Genomic DNA, 23,304 nt, shown 5'->3' with positions numbered 1-23,304 from the left:
AACATAATTAGTTCTTAGGGAAATGTAAATTAAAATTACAATAGGACCCCACTTTACACCTAAGAGGATGTAGAAAAGTTGTAATCCTTATACATTGCTGTTGGAAGTTTAAAATAGTGCAGCCACTTGAGAAAACTGTTTGGGAGTTCCTCAGACTTCTGTTAAACATCAAGTTGACCCAGGAACAATGCGAGGATTAGGAGGATAAACCCCTGTGCAGTTGAAAATTAGTGTTTAACTTTTGACCCACTCAAAACTTAGCTATCCCTTGGTATCTGGAAGGGATTTGGTTTCAGGACCCTCTACGGATACCAAAAATCCACAGATGCTCAAGGCCCCTATATAAAATGGCGCAGATCAATGTATACAGTCGACCCTCTGTATGCGGGAACTCCTACCTGTGGGTGGAAAAACTGTGCAGGTATTTGTTGAAAAATAAAATTCTGTGTAATGGGCCCACATGGTTCAAACCTGTGTGGTTCAAGGGTCAACTGTAGTCATTAAAAAAAAATACATGAATATTCATTACAGCTCTGTTCATAATAGTCACAAATGAAGAGAAACCCTACTGTCCAACTACTGTATTTAACAAAAATGTGCTATGTCCACACAATAGAATATTATTCAACAATAAAAAGGAATAAAGTACTGATATTGGGTTGGCCAAAAAGTTTGTTTCTGTACAATGGCTCTAATAGCAAGTGCTTAGCTGTCTGTAACTTCATTCGAAACAATTTTGTTAGATTTTATTGTGACAGCTATCATATCAGTGTGCTCTAAAAAAAAAACTTATCAAAATTGGTGAATTTTCATGTAGCTATTTTAATATGGAAGATGGAAGAAAAGCAACATTTTTGGCATAGTATGCTTTATTATTTTAAGAAAGGTAAAAACACAACTGAAACACAAAGATTTGTGTAGTGTATGGAGAAGGTGCTGTGACTGATGAAACATGTCAGAAGTGGTTTGTGAAATTTCATGCTGGAGATTTCTTGCTGGATGATGTACCGCTGTTGGGGAGACCAGGTGGAGTTGATAGTGATCAAATGGAGACATTAGTTGAGAACAATCAACCATTCTACCATGTGGGAGATAGCCCTCATACTCAAAATATCCAAGTCAAGCATTGAAAATGATTTGTACCAGGTTGGTGTGTTAATCCCTTTGATGTTTGGGTTCCATGTAAGTCAAGTGAAAAAACCTTCTTGACCATATTTCTGCATGTGACTCTCTACTTAAGCGTAACAAAAATGTTCCATTTTTAAAACAAATTTTGACCGGCAATGAAAAGTACACACTTTACAATAATGTGAAATGGAAGAGATTGTGGAGCAAGCTAATCCATGAACTTTTTGGCCAACTCAATACATTCTACAATATGGATGAGCCTGAAAACATTATGCTAAGTGGTACATGCAAGTCAAATTAGGTCATATATTATATCACTCTATTTATATAAAATGTATAGATTAGACAAACTCATAAAGATAGAAAGTAGGCTAGTGGTTGCCAGAGGCTAGGGGGACATGGAAATGGAGAGTGACTACTAATGAGTATGAAGTTTCTTTTTGGGATAAAAATGTTCTGGAATTAGGTAGTGGTGAAGATTACACTGAAATGTACACTTTTTTAAAAAATAAAATTAAAAAAAATTAATCTTGGAGGAAGGGATGAAGAGGAGAAAGAGGGAGAGAGGGAAGGGGGGAGAGAGAAAGAGAGAGAAAGATGGATTTGTTGTTCCACTTATTGACCAATTCATTGGTTGCTTCCTGTATGTGCCCTGACTGGGGTTCGAACCTGCAGCCTTTGTTTATTGGGACAGCAGTCTAACCACCTGAGCTACTTGACCAGTGCCTGAATTGTACACTTTTATTTATTTTTATTTATATCTAAAGATTTTTATGTATTTTTTAGAGAGAGGGAAAGGGAGGGAGAAAGAGAGAGAGAGAAATGTCGATGCGCAAGAGAAACATCACTTGGCCGCCTCTTGCGTGCCTCCATCTGGACACCTGGCTCCCAACCCAGGCATGTGCCCTGGCTGGGAATCAAATTGGCAAACTTTCACTTTGCACACCAGCACTCAACCCACTGAGCCACACCAGCAAGGGCATAAATTGTATACTTTTAAAGGATGAATTTTAAGGAATGTGCATATCTCAATAAATTTGTTATTTTAAAAATTCTGATGACATATATTTTTAGCAGTCTATTCTTGCTTTACTTCACAAATAGAAACAAAGGTTCATTTACTCAATAATGTTTTATACAGATTCTTGTTAAAAAGTTTAATTCAAGATAATGAATATATCCATAAACCCAATTTTATGTACTGGAATATAACTGTGATCCTAGTTTTTTCAGTAGCATCCCTCTACCAGCAAACATATACTCTGGCTCCAGGCAGCCAGTAATTAAAAATAACAATTTTTTTGAGTCACAGAGACAAACATTATTTTAATTTTTTTCATTTTTATTACAAAATTTTGTTAGTTTCCTAGAGGTGCCATGACAAAAGTATTATGAATTGGGTGGGTATTATCTCACAATTTTGGAGACTAGAAGTCCAAAAATTATGATATTAGCAGGGCTTAGCTTCCTCTGAAACTTACAGGGAAAAATCCTTTTTTCTTCCCTACTTCTAGGGGTAGCCATCAATTCTTGGCCTATGGCTCCATTACTCTAATCTGCCTGTCTGATCACATGGCTTTCTTTGAAATACCTGTTTTGTCATCTTATAATCAATCATATTGGATTAGGGTCCATCCTAATGATTTCATAAGTTGATTATAGTAGAACCTCAGTTCTTGAACTTAATTTTTTCTGGAAAACTGTTTGAGAAGTGATTTGTTTGAAACTTGAATATCCTTTGCTGCCTGAGAGACAGGTGACTGATCACATAAGTATGAGCATGAACGTGATATCTGGTAGAGGATTAGGACTCGAAGTACATTAGACAACCAAGACATTTTTTCTGTAAACAACTTGGTCGAGAACCGAATTGTTTGAGAATGAAGACATATGAGAACCTAGGTTTGACTGTACATACACAAAGACCCCATTCCAGGTACTGGAGTTAGGACTTCAACATCTTCAGGGTTGGGGGACTACAATTCAACCCATAACAGATGGTCAGAGCCTTGCAGTAATATGTAGTCTCCGTAAGGGAATTGGCTGCAGGATATAGGAGGGCAGACAGTGGTATCCACCTGATCTTCAGAAGGATAGAATGTCTCTTTTGTCTTTCTGTCATCTCTTTTTCCAAATAAGTCACATTCACAGGTACCCAGAGGTTAGGATTTCAGTATACCTTATTGAGGGGTATAGTTCAACCCACAATAGCAGAATTTCAAGCATGCATATAATGTGTACCCTCAACCAGCTTTATTATTTCTTTACACTATATTGTATTTGTCCTAGATCTTGTTTTTAAAGATATAAAATATTATAGCCAAAGTGAGGTTCTCTTTTTATATCACTCTTTGATCTCATCCCTACTGTTCCCTTCACAGAGGTTATTGTTCTTTTGACTTTGGCGATGTTTCATTTCTCATACAAGTTTTTATTTATGACATGTTTATATATCCTTAAACATATCTTCAGCTGTTTTGTAGATTTAAACTTTTAATGGTATACTATACAGATTATTTTGCAGTATGCATTTTCTCTGAATATTTTGGTATTTATCCATTTTAAAACACTTAATTCCTTTATTCTCACTGTTATATAGTATTTCATTATGTGTGTGTGCTTATTTGTATCTCACTGTACGTATTTGCTTGTTGATAGGCACTCATCTGTTTTTCCTAAATTTTGCTGTTAGAAACAATACTCTAGTGAACACTGGTCATTGACATGCACATGTATGAGAGTTTCTTAAAGGTAGAAGTGAAGTTGCCTAGACCCTGAATTTCTGCCATACATCTTCACCTTTACTAGATTTTGGCAAATTGTTCTATAATTTGTAGTTATTGTAGTAATTCATACTATCCTTAACAATGTATAAGAGGTTCTGTGTCTCCCACATTATTGTTAACTTTCTGTATTGTCACACCTAAACATTTTTCCAAATTTGGTGTGATTGAAAAGATATCACATTGCTGCTTTAATTTGCATTGCGGGGCTTTCTCGAGGAATAAATTAAATTACATGTTTATAAAGTTCTTGGTACTAGTAATCACTCAATAATTGCTACCTTTTTCTTCCCTACTTCCACCAAGGTATATTTAATCTGTGATAAGATTAATTTATTTTCCCTTTCTCCTAGACATTTTTAGTCTTTTTGCAAGTGAATCCGGAAGTTATGTTACACGGGAAGAAATGGAAAGAATGCTCCATGTGGTGGACGGTAAAGTCCCAGATACACTCAGGAAGTGTTTCTCTGAGGTATATTTAAAGATTTGCATTTTATCTCTACTTATTGACAACATATTAACTCAGTGTATAATGAGTTTAGCTGTGATGAATAGACATTTATGTGTGTATATTCTTGAAATTTTGTGTTTAACAGTTAATGTTTCAACTAAGTTTTATGCTTAAAGTACATGACACTTATTACTTCTGTATTTGTCAATCTCAAAGTTCCCAGTTCTACTGTAAAGGTAGCTGTCTATATTTACAGCATAAGGAGACACATTCCCATGCTCTCACAGCAACACACACATGCTTGTACAGGTGATCCTGTAGAAACCTGAGCATTGTAGTGCCGTTGATTTTCATCATGGACATACAGGTATATCACTCATTTGCCTTGAACCATTCTGGTACCTGTATGCCCCTTCCAGGCCTATATTATTATTTATTACTCAGTTGATTTGCATTGTAAAATATTTAGGTTTAAAAATTTTGTCATTTTTTTTCTTTTCATAAGTTTTCTATTTTTATTATATAAAGGTTAAACCATAGAAAATGTGTATCTTTTACAGAAAAAATTCTTTTTTTTTTTTTTTCTTTTCAGAGGTCTGCTCATATGGGAAAATTCCCTAGAGATGGTAGAGTAAAACCCTTTTAGAAGTTCCTGAACCTTTCCTGTGGCACTCAGTGCTGTATGATTTCTTACGGATGGCTATTTGACCTACTTTCATTTCACAGATATGACAGTCCTTCACTACTCATAGTTTTATTCAGGGAGTTTTTACTCAGTTTAGTTACTTTCCTAACTATAAAGGCATTGGTTGTCAATACTAGAGCCATATGCATTTACCTGGTTCTAATATCTCTTTGGACTCCCTGGCTTTAGTTTTCATTACTCCAAATGCTATCACTTGGAGATTTCCCTTTCTTGCTTTTGAGCTTGGCCATGCAGTTTTGGGCAGTGATTATGGTATTATATTTTACTTAGTATTTCTGTGTATTTAGTGCAAAGGACTGGCTGCTAGCATTTTTGGTTCTGACATATTCACTGGAAGTTGCTGTGATAGTATTTTAGTATTTCAAGACAAACTAGGCTTGCTATGGGTTTTCCCCCCCCGCCCTAGAAACAAACATTTCTTGGTCAGAAAAAAGGTAATATAATCTTTTCAGGCTAGATAATTGGATTTTTTCCAGAGATGTCAAATGTGTTAATACTCTTTGCTCATTTGAGGGGAAAATGTGCATTTTTTCATTTTAAAAGGTTTATAAGGACATTCCCACTTTATAGATGGCAATTAATGTGGTTAGCTCCACAGTTCTCTAAAATTAAGGCACAGCCCTGACTGGTGTTGCTCAATGGGATGGGCATTGTACCACAAACAGAAAGGTCTCTGGTTTGATTCCTATTCCGGGCACATGCCTGGGTTGTGGGCCAGGTTCCAGGTTGGAGGTATGTGAGAGGGAATTGGATCCATGTTTCTCTGCCTCTCTCTCTCTGATAATTAGGGGGAAAATAAAATAGAGTAAAGGAGATACATGGTAATAGGGAGGAGATGGCTGAGTGTCAGTATTTTGTATAGAATAGTTAGGAAAGACTTGTGGGATAATGTGACATTTGAACAAAAAAAATTAAAGGAAGTGAGAGAGAAAACCAGACATCTGAGGTAAGCTCTTTTCACAAAGAGAATATAGCAAAGACTCTGAGGTGGGAGTGTGCTTGACATGTATAAGGAACAACAGAGAGGCCAATTTAGCTGGAATGAAGTGAGCTAGGCAGTAGTAGGAAATGAAGTTACAGAGGTTGGGAGAGGGGGTGGCATGGAATGTGGGTATTATATATGACCCTGTAGGACAGTGTGAGTTCTTTGACTGTTCACCATTAGTGAGATGGAAAGGTTTTAAGCAGAAGAGTACATGAGTTGTGTTTTTGTTTATTATTTTTTTTTAAACATGATCGTTTTGGCCTTTGTGTGTTGAGTAGGCTGGACAGAGTCCAATTGAGGTATCTAAATGACCTAGGTAATGTTACCAGACAAAAAAAAAAACCCCAAAAATGAAGGCTGGGCTGCCTGCTACTACAAAAACCAAACTCGTGAGGCAGGTGTTGGTACAAAAGGAAAGCGGTTTATTCAGATACTGCACAACCTGGGCTAAAGAAGGACTCCCTTCTCAAAGACCATCTCAATCTTTCTGCTCAAGCCAGTAGTTCTCATAAGGAAAGGGGGAGGAGGGCTTTTTTCCTAATCCAATTTTCTTTCTGTCTTTTGATGTGCTCAGACCCTATCCATTCATCTTTCTAGCTTTCAGTGTAAGAGCCTCCTGTGCAGCCATCTTGGCCAATGGGCAGAGACTGCCCTGGCACTCTGGCTAACTTATGGTAACAGTAAGAGGTGATGGCCATTAAGATCGTGGTGCAGCAAGGAGGTGATGAGACATGTTTTAGATTCTGCATTTATTTTTAAGGTGGGGTTGACAAGATCTGTGACGGAAAGAGAAGAGAATGACTGAGGTGTTTGGCCTGATTTCATAAATAAGTTGCCATTAACTGAGATGGCTAAGACTACTGAAGAGAGAGGTTTGGGGCTTCAGTATCAAGAGGTTTAGGGTATAATTGAATTTGAGAATCATATTAGACATTCAAGTGGAATTGTCAGCTGTGCTTTTGGACATAGTAAGTTGGAGTTGAGGGGAAAGGATTTGTTGACTTCTAGATACAGAACAGATGGGAAGACTGAATACTGTATTCCATTGTTTAGAGATGACAAGATGAAGAGGAATCCAAAACAGGAGCTTAAAAAATAGTCTGTGCAGAGAGCCAGAAGTAAAGAGTAGCCTGGAAGCCAAGTGATAAAAATGTTTTAAGAATAAAGAGTGTTTATGTCAAATAAACTGAAAGGTCAAATGACTTGACCTTTGATCACTGAGACACAACGTGGAATGTAGGTCACTGGAGTAGGTCCTATTGAATTCAAAAATCACTGGAGTCAGGATGCTAGAAGGAGTGTACTCAAGAGGAAATTATGATGTTGAGATGCTTAAAATTGCATTTATAGTAAGGGCAATGCTTATTATAATAAAAGGATCATAAGATTATGGTAAAAATTACCTGCAGTAGTGTTGTATGAAAGACAAGAGCCTTGGAAGAGGAAAGATCAAAGGAATGGGAAGTCAAGGTTTTGGAATATTCATGTGTAAGGCTATGTAAATCATTAGATACTTATGGATGATAAAACTCAACATTGTAAATGGGTTAATTTTATCTGATACAGCTGTTTGATGTATTTACGTGCGGTATTTTCTGAGTACGTTTTCTGATGATTGTATCCGAGACCATAGCTTTTCAAAATACCATGTTTCAACATTGATTTACTTAGAAATAGACTTATTTGGACCTTCCATAACAATGCTTTTTGCTGTGTTTTTGTACTCCTGAATAACCCCCAAAACTATAAAAAGGTAAACTTGAGCTAAAAGATATGGATCTAGCACCTGAATTTGAGTGACATGGAATGGGTCTCTGCTTTTTCTGTCTTGGCTTTATTAGCTTTGATAGATGATGTTGTAAAGTGAATCCACACTGGAGTTGTATTTTTTCTTTTTTACTGAATTTTTTTTTGGTAGTTGATTCTTAAAGTGGAAATTCATGGGTTACATTGTTTTTCAAGATGTATCAGTTTCAGGTTCCATTTATTTTTAATTACCTTTTATAGTATTGGAATTTTTTTTAGATTACTATTATGACAATTTATAAAAGGAGATTTCCTTTTGCTTCATTTTTTAGATGAGATCCTTGACTCAAGAACATAAAAAGTCAGGTTTGACAGATGGGATTTTGGTGCTAGTAGTTATTTGGAGTGATCTGGATGAGGAGGTGGATTTCAGGTTACTTTATATTTTACTTTCAGGTTACTTTATATTTTACTAAGTTAGGCAGTGTGGTATACAGCTTATGCATAGAAACTTGGGTTCAATCCTATCTCTGCCACTGTATATATAACCTTGAACAAATTACATGACTTTTTTTTCATCCTCAACTGAGGATACATCCACTGATTTCAGAGAGAGAGAGAGGGAAGGAGGGGGCAGTCAGAGAGGAAGAGGGATAGAGAGAGAGAGACATTGATAGACATCAATATGAGAGAAACACCTACCCAGACAGGACTGAACTGCAACCTAGACATATGCCCTGACCAGGAATCAAACCCCTGACATTTTGGTTTACAGGATGATATTGCAACCAACTGAGCCACACATGCCAGGGCTACATAACTTTTCAGTGCCTTAGTTTTCTCATTTGTAAAATGGGGATGATAATAGTATTTCCTAGAGAGTTGCTTTAAAGATTTAATTAATATAAAAATGTTTAGAATGGTGCTCAGGGTATTGTAAATACTCATTATATATTAACTATATGTGAATGTGGTAGAAGTAATTTATAATTGGCAGCTTTTTTCTTTCTTAGGGTATATAAATAACATGTATCTTGTAACAACATCTGAGCTGCCAGTTATAATTTAAGGGTATTATTGATTTTAAGACTTATTCCAATGTCAGAGATGTTAACATGTGCGAAAATGAGCATCGGCTTGTGGAATTTATACTGCTAACACTCCTTCTAGACTAAACATATGGTAGAGAAAAAATACAGTTACGATCCCTAATTTCTGAACATTTTGGCAATGTTCTCACATGTCCCTGTAGCAAGTCTGAATACCACATTCTTCCATACAGAAAAACCAGACTTATTGTCTTGAGTGTTTGAATTATGCTGTTAAATGTTTAGAAACTAGTAAGCTAATTATATGTTGTACTTAATAGGATATTACTAAACAACATGGGAATTATTTCTACCATATTCTTTTTAGATTATAAGTTTTCTGTATATTATCCTTCTGTAATCCTTAATATATTATTAGGATTAGAGCTGTTAGGCTGATGAATGTCATTCTTCATTGTACTTCCATGTGAGTTGCATCTCCCTTTTTCTCATAGTAGCATCTGGCCCTCACTCAACCTAGGTCCCCCTGTCTTCCAAGGAGATTAACTGCATAGCCATGTATGTGATATTCTTTCTTAGCCTGGGCACTATTTTTTCCCAGAGATTTAGCATGGCAAAGAAAGATTTAGCAAGGAAAGAAAGCAAGGAAATAGAAATCTGCTTGTTTCTCTTTGTATTCTTGTTGACTTGTGAATAGAAGTTTTCACTAATGCCTTCGGGTTGAGGACTTGTATAGTTTTTAATTTGTTAATGAAATTTAAAACCACACTTAAATTTCATACATATTTAATTAAAATATATTAATTCAGACAGATCGAAGTGGTAAAGAAAAAGGGATAAGGCAAGTGATAAATTGGATTTGTTTAATATGAAAAGAAATGCAGTTTACTGATTTTAGGATATACCTCAGCAAATAAAATGTGGCTTATTAGTAGCAATGCACTGCTTTAATGAATTGATGAAATGAGTTGCAATTAGCATGTAGATTTCATGTAAATAGAAGTTCTGAAGTTCAATTATTTTTGAAAACAGCTTGTTTTCCAAGATTACAGCCTATATTGTTAGTTAGATAATTCTTCCTTTGTAGGTAAATGTCAACTAATTGCAGATTTTAAGTTGTGCATGTTCCAGTAAGATACCTTAAATTTTGACTAAACTATGTTTTCTTGTTTTAATTTTAGGGTGAAAAGGTAAACTATGAAAAGTTTAGAAATTGGCTTTTTCTAAACAAAGATGCTTTTACTTTTTCTCGTTGGCTCTTATCTGGCGGTGTATATGTGACCCTCACTGATGATAGTGATACTCCCACTTTCTACCAAACTTTGGCTGGAGTCACACATTGTAAGTAATGACATTTCATTGTTTTCTGTTAACTTTTTAATATAATTGCCTGGTAATATGAGCATATGCCTGTAAAGAAGAAATTTATTGTCAGTAGATATTTCATTCTAAAATGTAATAAAATGAAATGCTGGAGCATTAAGTACTTAGCTAAAAAGGAAAACTGTCTTTTTTGTCTACTCACTGAATCCTTTGTATTCCAAACGTGTGGGTTTTCCCCCCTACACCAAGAAATTCTCCAGTGTCCTGCAGACACTAACTGGGTGTCTTAAAATTCATTTCAATTCTGATACTGTCTATTTAGAATTAGCATAGACCTCATAGGTTTAGGACTCAGTCCCACAAGACTGCCCCTCTGTCCCCCACTTCAGATACCAGTCACAAGTCCAGGTTATCACCATGCTTCTGACCAACCAGCTATAAAGTAGAGGTTCCTATGACTCCTTCCTTGGGTTTGGTAATTTGCTAGAACAGCTCACAAAACAGTTCACTGATTTATTACATAATATGGGATATGTTAAAGGATACAGATGAACAGCCAGATGAAGAGATGTCTTAAATTTTGACTAAACTGTGAGCAAGATCTGGAAAGGAGCTTCTGTCCCTGTGGAGCTGGGATGCACCAGTTCTGCAGGCATGTGGATATTTTCCTCAATCTTGAAGCTCTCTGAACACCATACTTTGGGGATTTTTATGGGGGCTTCATCATGTAGCCATGATGAATTATTTATTCAATTCCTAGGTCCTTTCCCTTCTCCAGAGATTGGTGAGTGCAGCTGAGAGTTACAAATTTCAAATTATGGCTTGGTCTTTTTGGTAATTAGCCCCCATCCAGGAGCCCACCATGAGTCACCTCATATAGAACAAAGACTCCTATTACCCAAGAAATTCCAAGGGATTCAAGAGCTTCATTTCAGAATCTCCAGTCACCCAAAATTATGAGTTTGGTTAAAGACCAAATATTAGTGGGAGCTAGGGGCCAGTTTCTTACTATTTCACAACTAGTTGTCAACTAATGTTAATAGCCAACCTTTATTAGTTTCTTAGGGCTACTGTAACAAATGACCATAATTCATAAAATGAAACGACTGTAATTTATTCTTTCACAGTTCTGGAAGCTGAAATCAAGGGGTTAACAGTCATGTTCCTCTTGAAGGACCTAGGGAAGAATCCTTTCTTCCCTCTCCCAACTTCTGGTGACCACAGGCTTTGCTTGGCTTATGGCAGCCTAACTCCAATCTCTGTCTCTCTTCACATGGCCTTTTTGTGTATGTGTCTCTGTGTCCTTTCCTCTTCTTATAAGGTCACCAGGTCATTGGACTTGCGGCTCAACCTCAGTCCACAATGGTTTTTACCTCAAGATCCTTAATTCATTATATCTGCATAGACTCTACTCTTTCTAAATAAGGGCACATCCTGAGATTCCAGGTGATCATGAATTTTTTGAGGTGTTACTTAATTTTTACAATTAATTTATTGATTTGAGAGAGAAGAGAGAGACACACATCAATTTCTTTTTCCAGTTACTTATGCATTCATTGGTTGCTTCTTATATGTACCCTAACTGGAGAGATCGAACCTGCAGCCTTGGCATATTGGGACGATGCTCTAACCAACTGAGCTACCCAGCTCATGAATTTTTGAGGGATGCTTTTCAGTCCACCACCACACAGGCCCCAGTGTTAACTTCTATTATTCTTCCCTGTGGTTACAGGAAAGTTACCTATACTGGGCTTTTGCTTATGTTACTTCATAACGCTGCAATGCCTTTTCCTTTACTTCTCTCTATAAATCCTAGTCATGTTTGAAGACTTAAATCACATGCTTCTGTGTTTTCAAAAAACCTTTTTTGCCTTCTTATGAGATGATTTTACCTTCCTCTGAACTCTCAACACCTTTTTTGTACCCTTCTTAAATGAACTTACCACTTTCATTCTTGTATTATACTTGTCATCTCTCTTAAATCAAGAAACTATAATTCTCTCCTTTCTCTGTGGCAAGTCTTAAAGAAGTATTTGTTAACTGATTAGAGGACCTTGGATGTGAAATGCTATTTGTATCTATTGCTTTATGTAACATAACTTGGCTACTATTTATATACTAACTACTTTTCCATTTATTTCATTTCATTGTTACCAGCAGTTCTGACTGATAAATTCTGGCATAAGTAGTCAATGAACTTGATTATACTAGTTTTCAGTGCCCTTGTCTTTATTTTTCAAAGGAGAGCCTTTTTTTAGCAGGGACTTCGATAGCTCAGTTGGTAGAGTGTGGAGGACTGTAGTGGATGAAAGGAGAGCCTTTTTAAAAGCTTGTTTTGCACAAAAAATTAGGGAATCTTTTTACACTACTATAAATGCTAACTTACATTAGTATTTAAGTTGTCAGTCTTATGGATATTCTGCTGAATTTCCGCTTTCATTTGTGAATGTGTGATGATTTTTTTTTGTTTGTTTGTTAATTTGGGTAAGAGTATGACTACTCTCCCTGAATGACTTATGTTAAAAAAAAGTTATTCTGACACTTGTTAGGATGGTTAGGAAGATTTTAAAACTCTGCAGCACAGCCCTGACCAGCGTGGTTCAGTGGGTTGAATGTCATTCTGCAGAGCGAAAGGTCAACAGTTTGATTCCAGGTCAGGGCACATGCTTGGGTTGTGGGCCATGTGCAAGAGGCATCTGGTCAGTACTTCTCTTGCATGTTGATGTTTCTCTCCCTTTCTTTCTCTCTCCCTTACCCTCCCTCTAAAAAATAAATCTTAAAAAAAAAAAAAAAAAAAAAAAAAAGACTGGCACATTAAGCATAGGGAGACACATACAGCTACATACAGAAAATATTTGTCAAGGATCACAGGATCCCCAGGTCTGAATTATACCTTCTTTCAACCAGATGGAATTGGCCCCTCCCATTACAGCAACAAATATTTGATAAAGATGTCTACATGCCAGGTAGTCTCCCAGGTGTTGGGGATAAAGCAGAAAAGAAAACAAGTATGGCAGGAACTAAACTTCTGCATGATGCAGGCCAGAATGTGGTTCTGGAAGTCTGGGGCAATTTGGGAGGCAGAACTTACACCATTAGAAACCAAATGGTTAACATATGGACCTTGGAGGATCCTATGTTGAGCCAATCCAGAATCATATTTTAAGATTAACTAAGGAGCTGGGATTGGAGACCTACGAAGTGAATGAGGTAGTGTGTCTGATCCACTATGTGAAGGACCTCAACATATCCCAGAAATCAGCAAACCAGAATGTTCAGTATTCTTCAGGCTCTTAATTTCTCCTTCTCCATCCCTCTACCTCCAATCTTATTACTCCAGGGAAGCCTAGATCAGAAAGTCCAGGGTGCACTTACTTTTTCTCATGATGACAAAAGTCTCCAGGAACAGGCTAGATAAATGCTTATATTTCACCTAGGAATAGCTGCCCATTTTACATGAACTCACAGAGCTCACGGGCTCCAACAGTTTGCCCTAGCTCAGATGAGCTTCATGAATCTTCTCTTCCACTCCCACCCCTTTCCTTTCTTATTTGTTGGAAACAAACATACCTTATTATCATAGGAGGGTTTTTTTTTAAAAAATGTATTGAGTAATAATTTCCTCTTTAGCAAATGCAAAAAAAAGAAAAAAAAACCCCAAAAAACCCAAACAAAAACAAAAAAAACCCTCCAGAAGACTTTGTAGTGGATTACAATAGGGGAGAGAGATTGGTCTTAACTCCAAATATAACAAGAACAGTTGGGGAGTTATAGACAAGAAGCTGGGTGAAGGGGTCAGTGGGGGGGAAAATTACTAAGAGAACATCTAGGGCAGGCCACAGAGTTATTCATCAAAGACGGGGTATGGGTAACTTGATCAGCTGTCAAGGTTAGGAGGGTGACTTGGCAGAGTTCTTCACTAAAAGTAGGCTAAGCAGGCCAAAGTCAAGATGGGGGCTGTTCTAGGCCTAGGTGAAAAGGGTTCAGAGGGGCAGGACTAAAATTGGGTCAAGGAAGAGTCTTTGTTAGTTCCTTAAAATTAAGTTAGTTCTGACATACTTTGCAAATGCAAATACTACTTTGGTTGTTTTTGAAAGCACTGCATTTAAAATTACAGACTTATTTAAATGTAATCAGTCAGAATAAGTTTCAAGATAGTATCCCACTATCTGGCTCTATTTTTTTTTTTTGAAAATTATCTTTTCTATTTATTTTTATTTATTTGAGAAGATTTTTTGATTTTTAATAATATCTGAAAGTTACAATGCCTTTGCCTTATTAAAATATTTATCTTGAATTAAAACAAATTTTAATGTAGATCCATTGTTTCACCTGCAGTGATAACCTAATTTCTAAATTGTGTGTGTCATTGTACTACTGATATCTCTGCAGCATTTTAGTGCTATTGAGCATTTGGTTTTCTTGAAATTCTGTTCTTCGTTTGCTTTTGAAACATTGTATGTAGTTTCCTAGTTTTTTATTATTTGATTTTCCTGTACTTCTCTCCTTTTTCTGCCTACTTTTGAAATATGAGTTATTTCTCCTTTAGCTCTATTTTATTCTTCAATGGCGTGCATGCTTTGCTTTATTACAGCCATTTCCATTGCTTCACCTATCTTTCATATCTTTTCAGGTGATACACCTAGATGAAGTGTTTTTGGTCTGGAGGTATCTCTTAAGTGTATATTTATTTAAATTAATGCCTCCTGGATGTATGTTATAACATCTTAATCTCATATATAAAACCAAGTTCCTCTTTCCTTACTTTGACCAATTTAAAGGTGAAAAAGAAAAAGCAAACAGCATATGCTACCTTTTCTATCTTGGTTAATAGTATTTGCAATTTTAGGCATTCAGTTGGCGATTACCTTTGACTTTTCCTTATCAAACTTCATACTAGAGCCTATCAATTTTAACTTAGTCATACTTCTTGAGTCTTTCTTGATGATATTGTTGTAATAGTTTTCCTTATTTCCTAAGCACATGTTAATCATATTAATGATAGGAAAGAATTAAGGACACTTTTTTGTTTACATTAAAAAAAAATCACTTCTTAGAAACCTTTGAAAATTCTTCATTTTCTATTGAACAAAGTTTAAACTCCTTAGCTTTGTTCTCTCTAAAGTCTCTTAGTTCCCTGTTCTGAAGTTTCCAAACCCAGTTCCCTTCACATGTTCTCTGCTTCAACTGCAGAGCTTTGTCAATGTTTCATGACTATACTTACCATGAACTTTTATAACTACCCTATATATCATCACTTCTAATATCTCTCCATTTAAGAATGCATTCTTTCAGCTCTTGACAATTGAAATACTAACTTGTCATCAAAACCCAACTCAGGTGCAGCCTTTTTTGTCACACCTTCTCCATTTTTCTTCCGTTTGAATTAATTACTTTTTTATTTGCATTCCTACACACTTTACATTTTAGTTAAAGCAATTAAGATACTTTTTGCCTTACCTTAAAGCCCATCAAAAATGGCTTTGTTTCTCTTCAGAAGTTACAAGTCCCTTGAGTACAATGCTCCTGTTCTATTCATCTTTGAGTTTTTCTTAGTGCAGTAGACTATGTGCATGTTACTGGACTGAGCTGTGTTGAAAATTTTTCAGCCTTTAAAAGTCTACATTGTAAATACTAATTTAAACATTTGATTTCTGTAGCAGTGAGCAGAAGATACATGTTGTTTTAGGATTATAGGGCTAAACCTATACCAAAGATAAGGATTAAGGTAAATTAGTCATGTTTGAATAAACTTTAACAACTTCATAATATGTAGAGATTTATATAAAGACATACCATGTTTTAGGGAGAAAATGAATTATGACCTTTAAAATTTAAGGAACTTATGAAGGTCACAAAGTTAGTTCTAAGGTCTTCCTTCTAACACTTTTGGTTAAATAAATGATGTGAGATACAGAAAACTGATCAGCATTAAGTGAAGGCACATGGAGGATCAGCTTCCTTTAAATAAAAGGGAATTGTCTAATTATTTTATCTGCTCTCATAATGCACCTGTTGATTTCCCTGGTGGCCATAGAAATAAGTGAATAGTGTGCAGTAAAAGCCTGAAGAAATAATATGCTTTTAATTTTCTGTTATTTATAATTTTAATCATCTACATTAAGGCCACTATGATATATTGGTAGTTACCAGTCTTTATTGAGCATTAGAATTATTTGGAGAGGGTATTAAAAATGCAGGTTACTGGTTCTATCATCAAAGATATTTATTCAATGGGCCCTAGGACTCTGTATTTTCTTGGATTTCCAGGGTAATTCTGATGTAGATAGACCATGGACTACATTTTGAGAAGTTAAAATTTCTCAGGATGAAATGACAAGTAGGTGCCAGCATTGGGACAGTTGAACCCAGAGTGCATGCTTATTATCATTTTAGGACTTGAAGGCAGTTTATTGACACACTCATTTTATTCTTTAATCTTTTATGAGTAGCTTGTAATTGCAGATAAGAGGAGGTAGTCTTGTGGCAGTTGTTATGGTGAGCCATCTTCTTTAGACTGTAGAGAATCTTGCAGATTCACTTTTCCAATTTCCTTTTTTCCCCCTTTGGGATACTTATGATTATTTTTTTATTTCTCTTCAGTTATTAATTTTATTTGATCAAGGCAAGATTATTGAATAATTGCCCATTTACCTGAAGTGAAATATAATAGAATAAGTATGATTTTGAAGAACTATTTTTAAGAACTAATTGAGAGTTATTTTTCCTTAATGTTGATCATATTTTTCATAGAATTTAGCTATGTACTAAGAAAGAGTTTATGGAGTTTTCTTAAAATGTATCGTAAGAGTGAATAAAGCCTGCTACCTCAGCGATTTCTTTTAGTTACAGAATTTGGATTCTGAAGTAAGTAATGTAGTATTTTTGGCTAATTTTAGGCCCATAGGACACATTTTGATTTTTTTATACCTAATTCAAATTTATATTGTTTTTATTTTAACATTATCTCAACTAAAAATATGTACATTGTTATATTCCCTTGTCACATTTTAGTTTGCAATGTTAAAACCTTTTTTGAATAAGTAAAGAAGTAGTTTAGTGATTCTTGGACCTTAAGCCACTAGTAAATCTGTACATCTCTCCTTCTTTATCCTCTTACCTGATTGTAAATGACATAAGGCTTACAGCCATTTTAAGTACATCTCAAAAGGTCATTGCTTTTGAGCTGACTGTTCCTCAAAAATGTTGAAGAACTCTGCAACTGTTTGAAAACAATTGGACATTTTGCCTGGCTTAAAAAAAAAAAAAAAGGAGACTCCAATTCTGACATTAAAGAGCTATTTCTACAGCTGTAGCCCCTGGTAAGGTGGGACTTGATCAGGATGGACCAAAGTACAGACAAGAACTATTTAGAATGTTGGGAATATGGTGTGCTGCTATTGTGAACCAGAATAAAATTATACTTGTAGATGGGTGATAAATTCATTCCTATTAGCTTATGAATTAGAAGTTTTTGGTATTGGTTTATGAATTGCAAGTAGAGCAACTACTACAATTATTACCTCTTCTTTAAGTGAGAATAAGGTTAGTTGCTTTCTTTCATCTCAGAAATTCGGCTGTCAATTCATATAAAATGTTTGAGTAATAATAATAATAATATAATGCATATAATTTACTATAGCTTGTTTTTGGCATATATTTGATTAATGGATTGCAGTCTGTAACCCAAAAATGAACAGGTCACATAAACTTAAAAGGGAACTCTAAAGCATAGTTTCAGTTGGTAACCATAACCAATCTGATCATTTTTTTCTTCTGAATGTCTTTTCACATTTCTCCTTCAACAAAGAAATTGCTTTTTTTTAAAGTATATTTTATTGCTTATGCTATTACAGTTGTCCCATATAAAGTTGTGTATGTGTTTTTTTAGGGAGATAAGTAAACTTAGTCTTCAAAGGTAAAAAATTTGGGGCACAATTGGTGTGATCTTTCTGTGTTCTAATTTATTATATGAACATCAATCAGAAATACAGTACTTATTGAGCACAGTTGTTTGTATGGAAAATAACACAATAATTAATAAATAGTACAAGAATAAATTCTGTGTTTTGGGTGCTCAGAACTGTAAACCTACTATTGCTGCACCCTGTATACTCAGTACCTAGAAGTATAGAAATGAGAACGTATAGTAGTCCCCTTATCTATAGGGGATGCATCTAAGACCCCCAGTGGATTCCTGAAACTGGATAGTACCCATGTGTTTCTCTGTCTGCCTGTCTATCTCTTTCTATACACACACGCGCAGACACGCTGTTTTTTCCTGTACATACATACCTATGATGAAATTTAATTTATAAATTAGGCACAGTAAAAGATTAACAACTAATAAAATGTAACAGTTACAACAATATACTCTAATAAAAGATATGTGAATATGGTCTCTCAAAATATCCTATTGTAGTGTACTCACCCTTCTTCTTGTGATGATGTGAGATGATAAAATGCCAAAGCTATTTCTGAATCTGTATAACGATCCCTTACTTGGTGTCACTCATTTAAGGGGATCCCTTGCCGAAGTCTGTATAGGCAGATTTAATGTTGATTTGGAATTTCACAGTCTCATAGTTTTGAAGTCTGAGAATTATAAAGGCTTGCAGTTACATGGATCAGTGTTCCTGAGGTGCTGTCATTTTGTGGAATTTCACAGTCTTGAAGTCTTGTAGTCATGCACTTTGAAGTCTAAAACAGATAAGCAAACTTTTTCTTAAAACAACAGGTAGTGGGTATTTTAGTATCGTTCTGTTATGATGAATTGTCTCAGCTCTAATTTATACAAAATTCTTTATTTGGCCTTTATTTTTTATTATTTTAGGATATAAAATATTAGATTAACAGTTTCTTTCCCTTTCAAAACTGTTTTCACCATTGTCTTCTGGCCTTCTGAAGAGAAATCATTGCTTACCTCAGCTCTCCTGTTTGTAGTGTGTGTTTTATCCTTTCTGTTGCTTCTTTTAAGATTATCTCTTTATCAGTAATTAGTTTAGTTTTCTTTGAATTTTTCTTGCACAGGGCTCATTGAACTTCTGGATGTTAGATTATAGTTTTTATCAAATTTGGGAAAATTAGCTGTTATTTTTTTGACAGTTTTTCTGCCCACCCTTTTCTGAGAGCTCAATAGCATGTATACTATTTGATATTGTCTTCCAGGTCACTAAAATTCTAATAATTTTTGGCCTTTTTTCCTCCTTAAGCTTCCATTTGGATAGTTTCTGTTGCTCAGTGTCCAAATTCACTAGTTTTTCCTCTGTAGTTTTTAACCTGTTAAATTCTTTACTAAATTTTAAAATTTCAGTTGTTGTATTCATTACCTCTAGTAGTTCATTTGGTATTTTTTAAATAATTTTCATATCTTTCTTCAATATAGTCATGGTTTACCTTAAATTCTTGAGATGCTTATAAGAGATGTTTTTAAAGGCTTGTCTGCTAATTCTGCTATCATCTCTGTTATTTCTATGGCTTTTTTTTTTATTGTTTTTTATACTGGTTTTGGATCACTTTTGACTATTTGTTTCATAATTTATTGGATGCTGGAGATTGTGCATGTTCTATGTCCAATTGAATTCTGTTGTTTTACTTCCAGGAAGAAAACTAAGGCTGTTTTATTTTGATAAGCAGTTAAATTACTTGGATTAAGTGATAGTTAAAGGATATTTTTAAAAGTTTGTTGGGGCAAATCTGGGGTAACCTTTACTCTAGAGTTAGTTTTTTCCTACTATTAATTATGACCCTTTTGAGTCTGTGAATGCTTCCAGTGTTCAACCATTCTGGCTGGTCAGAATTTAAGCATATCCCATCCTAGCTTCAATGAATTTCACTTGCATACAGGGCTTAGTACTCTGTCAACTCAACAAGACCCCTGTGCAAATTTCTGGAGCTCTTTCTTTGCATGACTCTTCTCTCTAGCACTCTGCCCTGAAAATTTCAGCTATCTCAACCTCCCTGAACTAAAACTTCTCTTCTTAATTCAGTGAAATCTCACTGCTTAGGTTCTTCATACCTTGCCAAGGTCAGGAAAGTGACTGCAGGCAAAAAACCAGGGCAATGGAAGGACTCATCTTACTTGCTTTGTAAATCTTACTTTAGTACCTTGAATGGGGAAGACAAGCACATAAAAAATGTAACTATGGTTAGAGCTTAGAGCTTATCTAAGATTTAAAAATATACATTCTGATGAATGATGAAAGAAAAATGTTCATGTTTTCATGGTGCCTCTATTACCTGTCACATCGTAAATCCTGTAATTCGTCTGTCATTTATTGACTTTGGTACTTATAATATCTTTTATCATATTCTTTTTCATTTACTTAGTAAGTATTGAATTTGTAAGTAGTAACCATATTGACAGGATGAATCAGACATGGATTCTTTTTTTCAAGTAAAGATTTTATTTATTTATTTAGAGAGAGGGGAAGGGCAGAAAAAAGGGAGTGAGAGAAACATCAGTGTGAGAGAGAAACGTTAATAGGTTGCCTCTCATGTGCGCCCCAACCAGGGACTGAACCCACAACCTAGGCATAGGCCCTGCCCGAGAATCAAACTGGCAACCTCTTGCTTTGTGGGATGATGCCCAACCTAGTCAAACCAGTCAGGGCCAGACATGGATTCTGTTCTTAGAATGTTTACAGTGTAGCCAAGGGAGAATATGCATATAGAATGTTCAAACCTGAGATAGAGATTAAAAACTATAAAAAATAAGCACAGATAGCCCTGGCTGGTGTGGCTCAGTGTACTGAGTGCTGGCCTGGGAATCAAAAGGTTGCCAATTTGATTCCCAGCACATGCCTGAGTTGTCAGCCAGGTCTCTGGTTGGGGTCGTGTCAGAGGCAACCAATTCATTTTTCTTATTCACATTGATGTTTCTCTTTCTCTTTTTCTCCCTCCTCTCTCTAAAAAGAAAACAAAATCAAATATATTAAAAAGAAATAATCAGAGATAAAAGTGGTGTAGAAAGCCAAAGAGAAATGTCTGAGTTGTTTATTTTATGTGTTGGATTTAAGCAGTCTACTTAATGAGAAAATGCAAAAAAAATTTTTTATTTTAAAGTTTTTTGATGTTAATTTGAATTTACTTTTCATGCCACTTTATTTTATTTTACTTTTTTAGAGAGAGGGGAAGGGAGGGATAAAGACAGGGAGAGAAACATTGATGAGCTACTTTTCATAGGTGTCCGACTGGGGATAATCCCGCAACCTAGACATGTGCCTTGTCTGAAATTGAACCGGCAGTGTTTTGGTTTGTGGGATGATGCCTAACCAACTGAACCACGCCAGTCAGGGCTTTTGTGCCATTTTAGATATAACGTATTTGTGTTTCAGGATTTTGTTGTAGATAGATCATGTTTATTTTTAGCAATTGAATTGGGAAATTAAGATATATTGTTGGAAGAGAAGGCTGAGAAGTTTCACAGTCTTGTTTGATTTGACTCTCAGTGGAGGAATCAGACATCATTGATCTGGAGAAACGTTATTGGTTGCTGAAGGCTCAATCCCGGACTGGACGATTTGATTTAGAGACATTTGGCCCATTGGTTTCCCCACCTATTCGTCCATCTCTGAGTGAAGGTAGGAATCATTCTATTTTCTACAACTGTTCTACGGTAAACAGACCTGGGCCCATCTCTTATTTCTAACTAACACGTCTTAACTCGAAAAGGCCATATAATGTTACAGGTTTGCAAGTTTCTTACAAATAGCAGAGTTTAGTGGAAAAAAACTAAAATAAGAATTAAGATTATAGTTTTGATAATCCTGTTCTACCTATGTAACCTTGCATAAATTAATTTACCTGTCTTCACCTGAATATCCTCATATATAAAATATGTTTGATCAAGTCAGTGGTTATGAAATTATCCTCCAATGAGGTGCCTTACCAGCTGGTGCAGAGACTTGGGTGGTGGCCACTGAACGAATGGGAAGAGCTCCAGGTTTTTACACATAACCCCATCTCTTCCTCAACCTAAGTGCCTTTACTATTTTCCTTTTTTTTTTTTTTTTGACGTATAATATAAATGCTTTATTAACAGTTGACTGCCATCCCCATGGGCCATGTGGTCCACCCAGAACCCAGACACAAATTCAGCACACCCTAAGCTTCTTGCTCTGACACCAACAGGGTGAGCACATTGCCCTTGCGCACGGAGCCTTTCATGTTGCGGATGATGGAGCAGCTCCTGTTGTCCATGAATTCCACACTCATCTGCGTGCACTGTCCCTAGGAACCAGTTCTGCCCAGCACCTTGGTGACCCTGGCTAGCTTGATGGGTTGCACACAGTTTGTGTCCCTGATGGTAGTGACTGTGGTCTACTTTCTTTCTTTTACATAAGAACTTTCCATTGTTGTGTCCCTTCCCCCACAGAAAATAAGAAACTACTAGACTGGGCCATCTCTGAGGTCCCTGCTAGCTCTAAACTTTTCATTACCATGACTTTTTTTTAAAAAATGAAGAATACAGAGAGTAATTATGGGTGTTATCTATCACCAAAAAACCCCCACAAAAAACCCAACAAAAACATTTGCAATCTGAATGCTTGGGTTCTGTGTCTTTTTCTGACCTTTTTAAACTTTTCTTACTTTTGGCAACTGCCTGCTGAGTTTTAGTTTTCTCACTCTTTAAACGAAGGGCACAGAATTAGATTCTTGGAATATATAATCTGTATTCTTTAGATTCCTAGGGATTCAAAAGTACTTGTTATAACAAGTAAGAACAGATAAGTCTCTGGGCTTTTACCTACTTCAGCAGTGCAGCTTTTACCTTTTTAGAATGGGCAATTGATAAATCATTTCATTTGAAAACAAAATCATTTAATTTCTGTTTTTTACAAAATGTTTGAAAACCATAGGAATGCATTGTAATTTCCCTTTCTGATATTTAAAATATTCTTTATAAAAAATACAGTATACAAAGAAGACTGGAGTAGAGAATTTCTTTCTCTTACAATATAGTGTTATTTTTTCTATGCTTCCTGAAGGAGCTTTATAGGAGCTTAAATAATAGCATGTTATATCTTTGCGTTTACAGTTAAACTTTTCTCCTTTTTTCCTTTTTCTTCTCAGTCTTTCTCAATCATTTTAATTTCTGATTGGGGTGGATTTTAAACTTTCAATTGATTCCC

At 35.6% G+C, this 23,304-nt stretch overlaps 1 protein-coding gene and 1 pseudogene across 3 annotated transcripts in view; one reads left to right on the top strand and one right to left on the bottom strand.

The window, feature by feature from the left end:
* Positions 1-23,304, top strand: part of USP32 (ubiquitin specific peptidase 32) — a 128,330-nt gene that overhangs the window by 37,806 nt on the left and 67,220 nt on the right. For all 3 annotated transcript variants that reach the window (XM_054574848.1, XM_054574849.1, XM_054574847.1), the window contains exons 4-6: positions 4,265-4,383; positions 10,030-10,189; positions 21,622-21,753. In XM_054574848.1, coding sequence (XP_054430823.1) covers positions 4,265-4,383; positions 10,030-10,189; positions 21,622-21,753 — 411 coding nt within the window. The remainder of the gene's footprint in view (positions 1-4,264; positions 4,384-10,029; positions 10,190-21,621; positions 21,754-23,304) is intronic.
* On the bottom strand, positions 22,277-22,972 carry LOC129071589 (40S ribosomal protein S28-like; annotated as a pseudogene).

This window comes from Pteronotus mesoamericanus, unplaced genomic scaffold (genome assembly GCF_021234165.1).
Source record: "Pteronotus mesoamericanus isolate MK-2021 breed Mesoamerican mustached bat unplaced genomic scaffold, CSHL_Meso_final contig_269, whole genome shotgun sequence".
NCBI lineage: Eukaryota > Metazoa > Chordata > Mammalia > Chiroptera > Mormoopidae > Pteronotus > Pteronotus mesoamericanus.
Note: the sequence above shows the minus strand (reverse complement) of the source record. Positions and strands in the feature narration are given on the sequence as shown.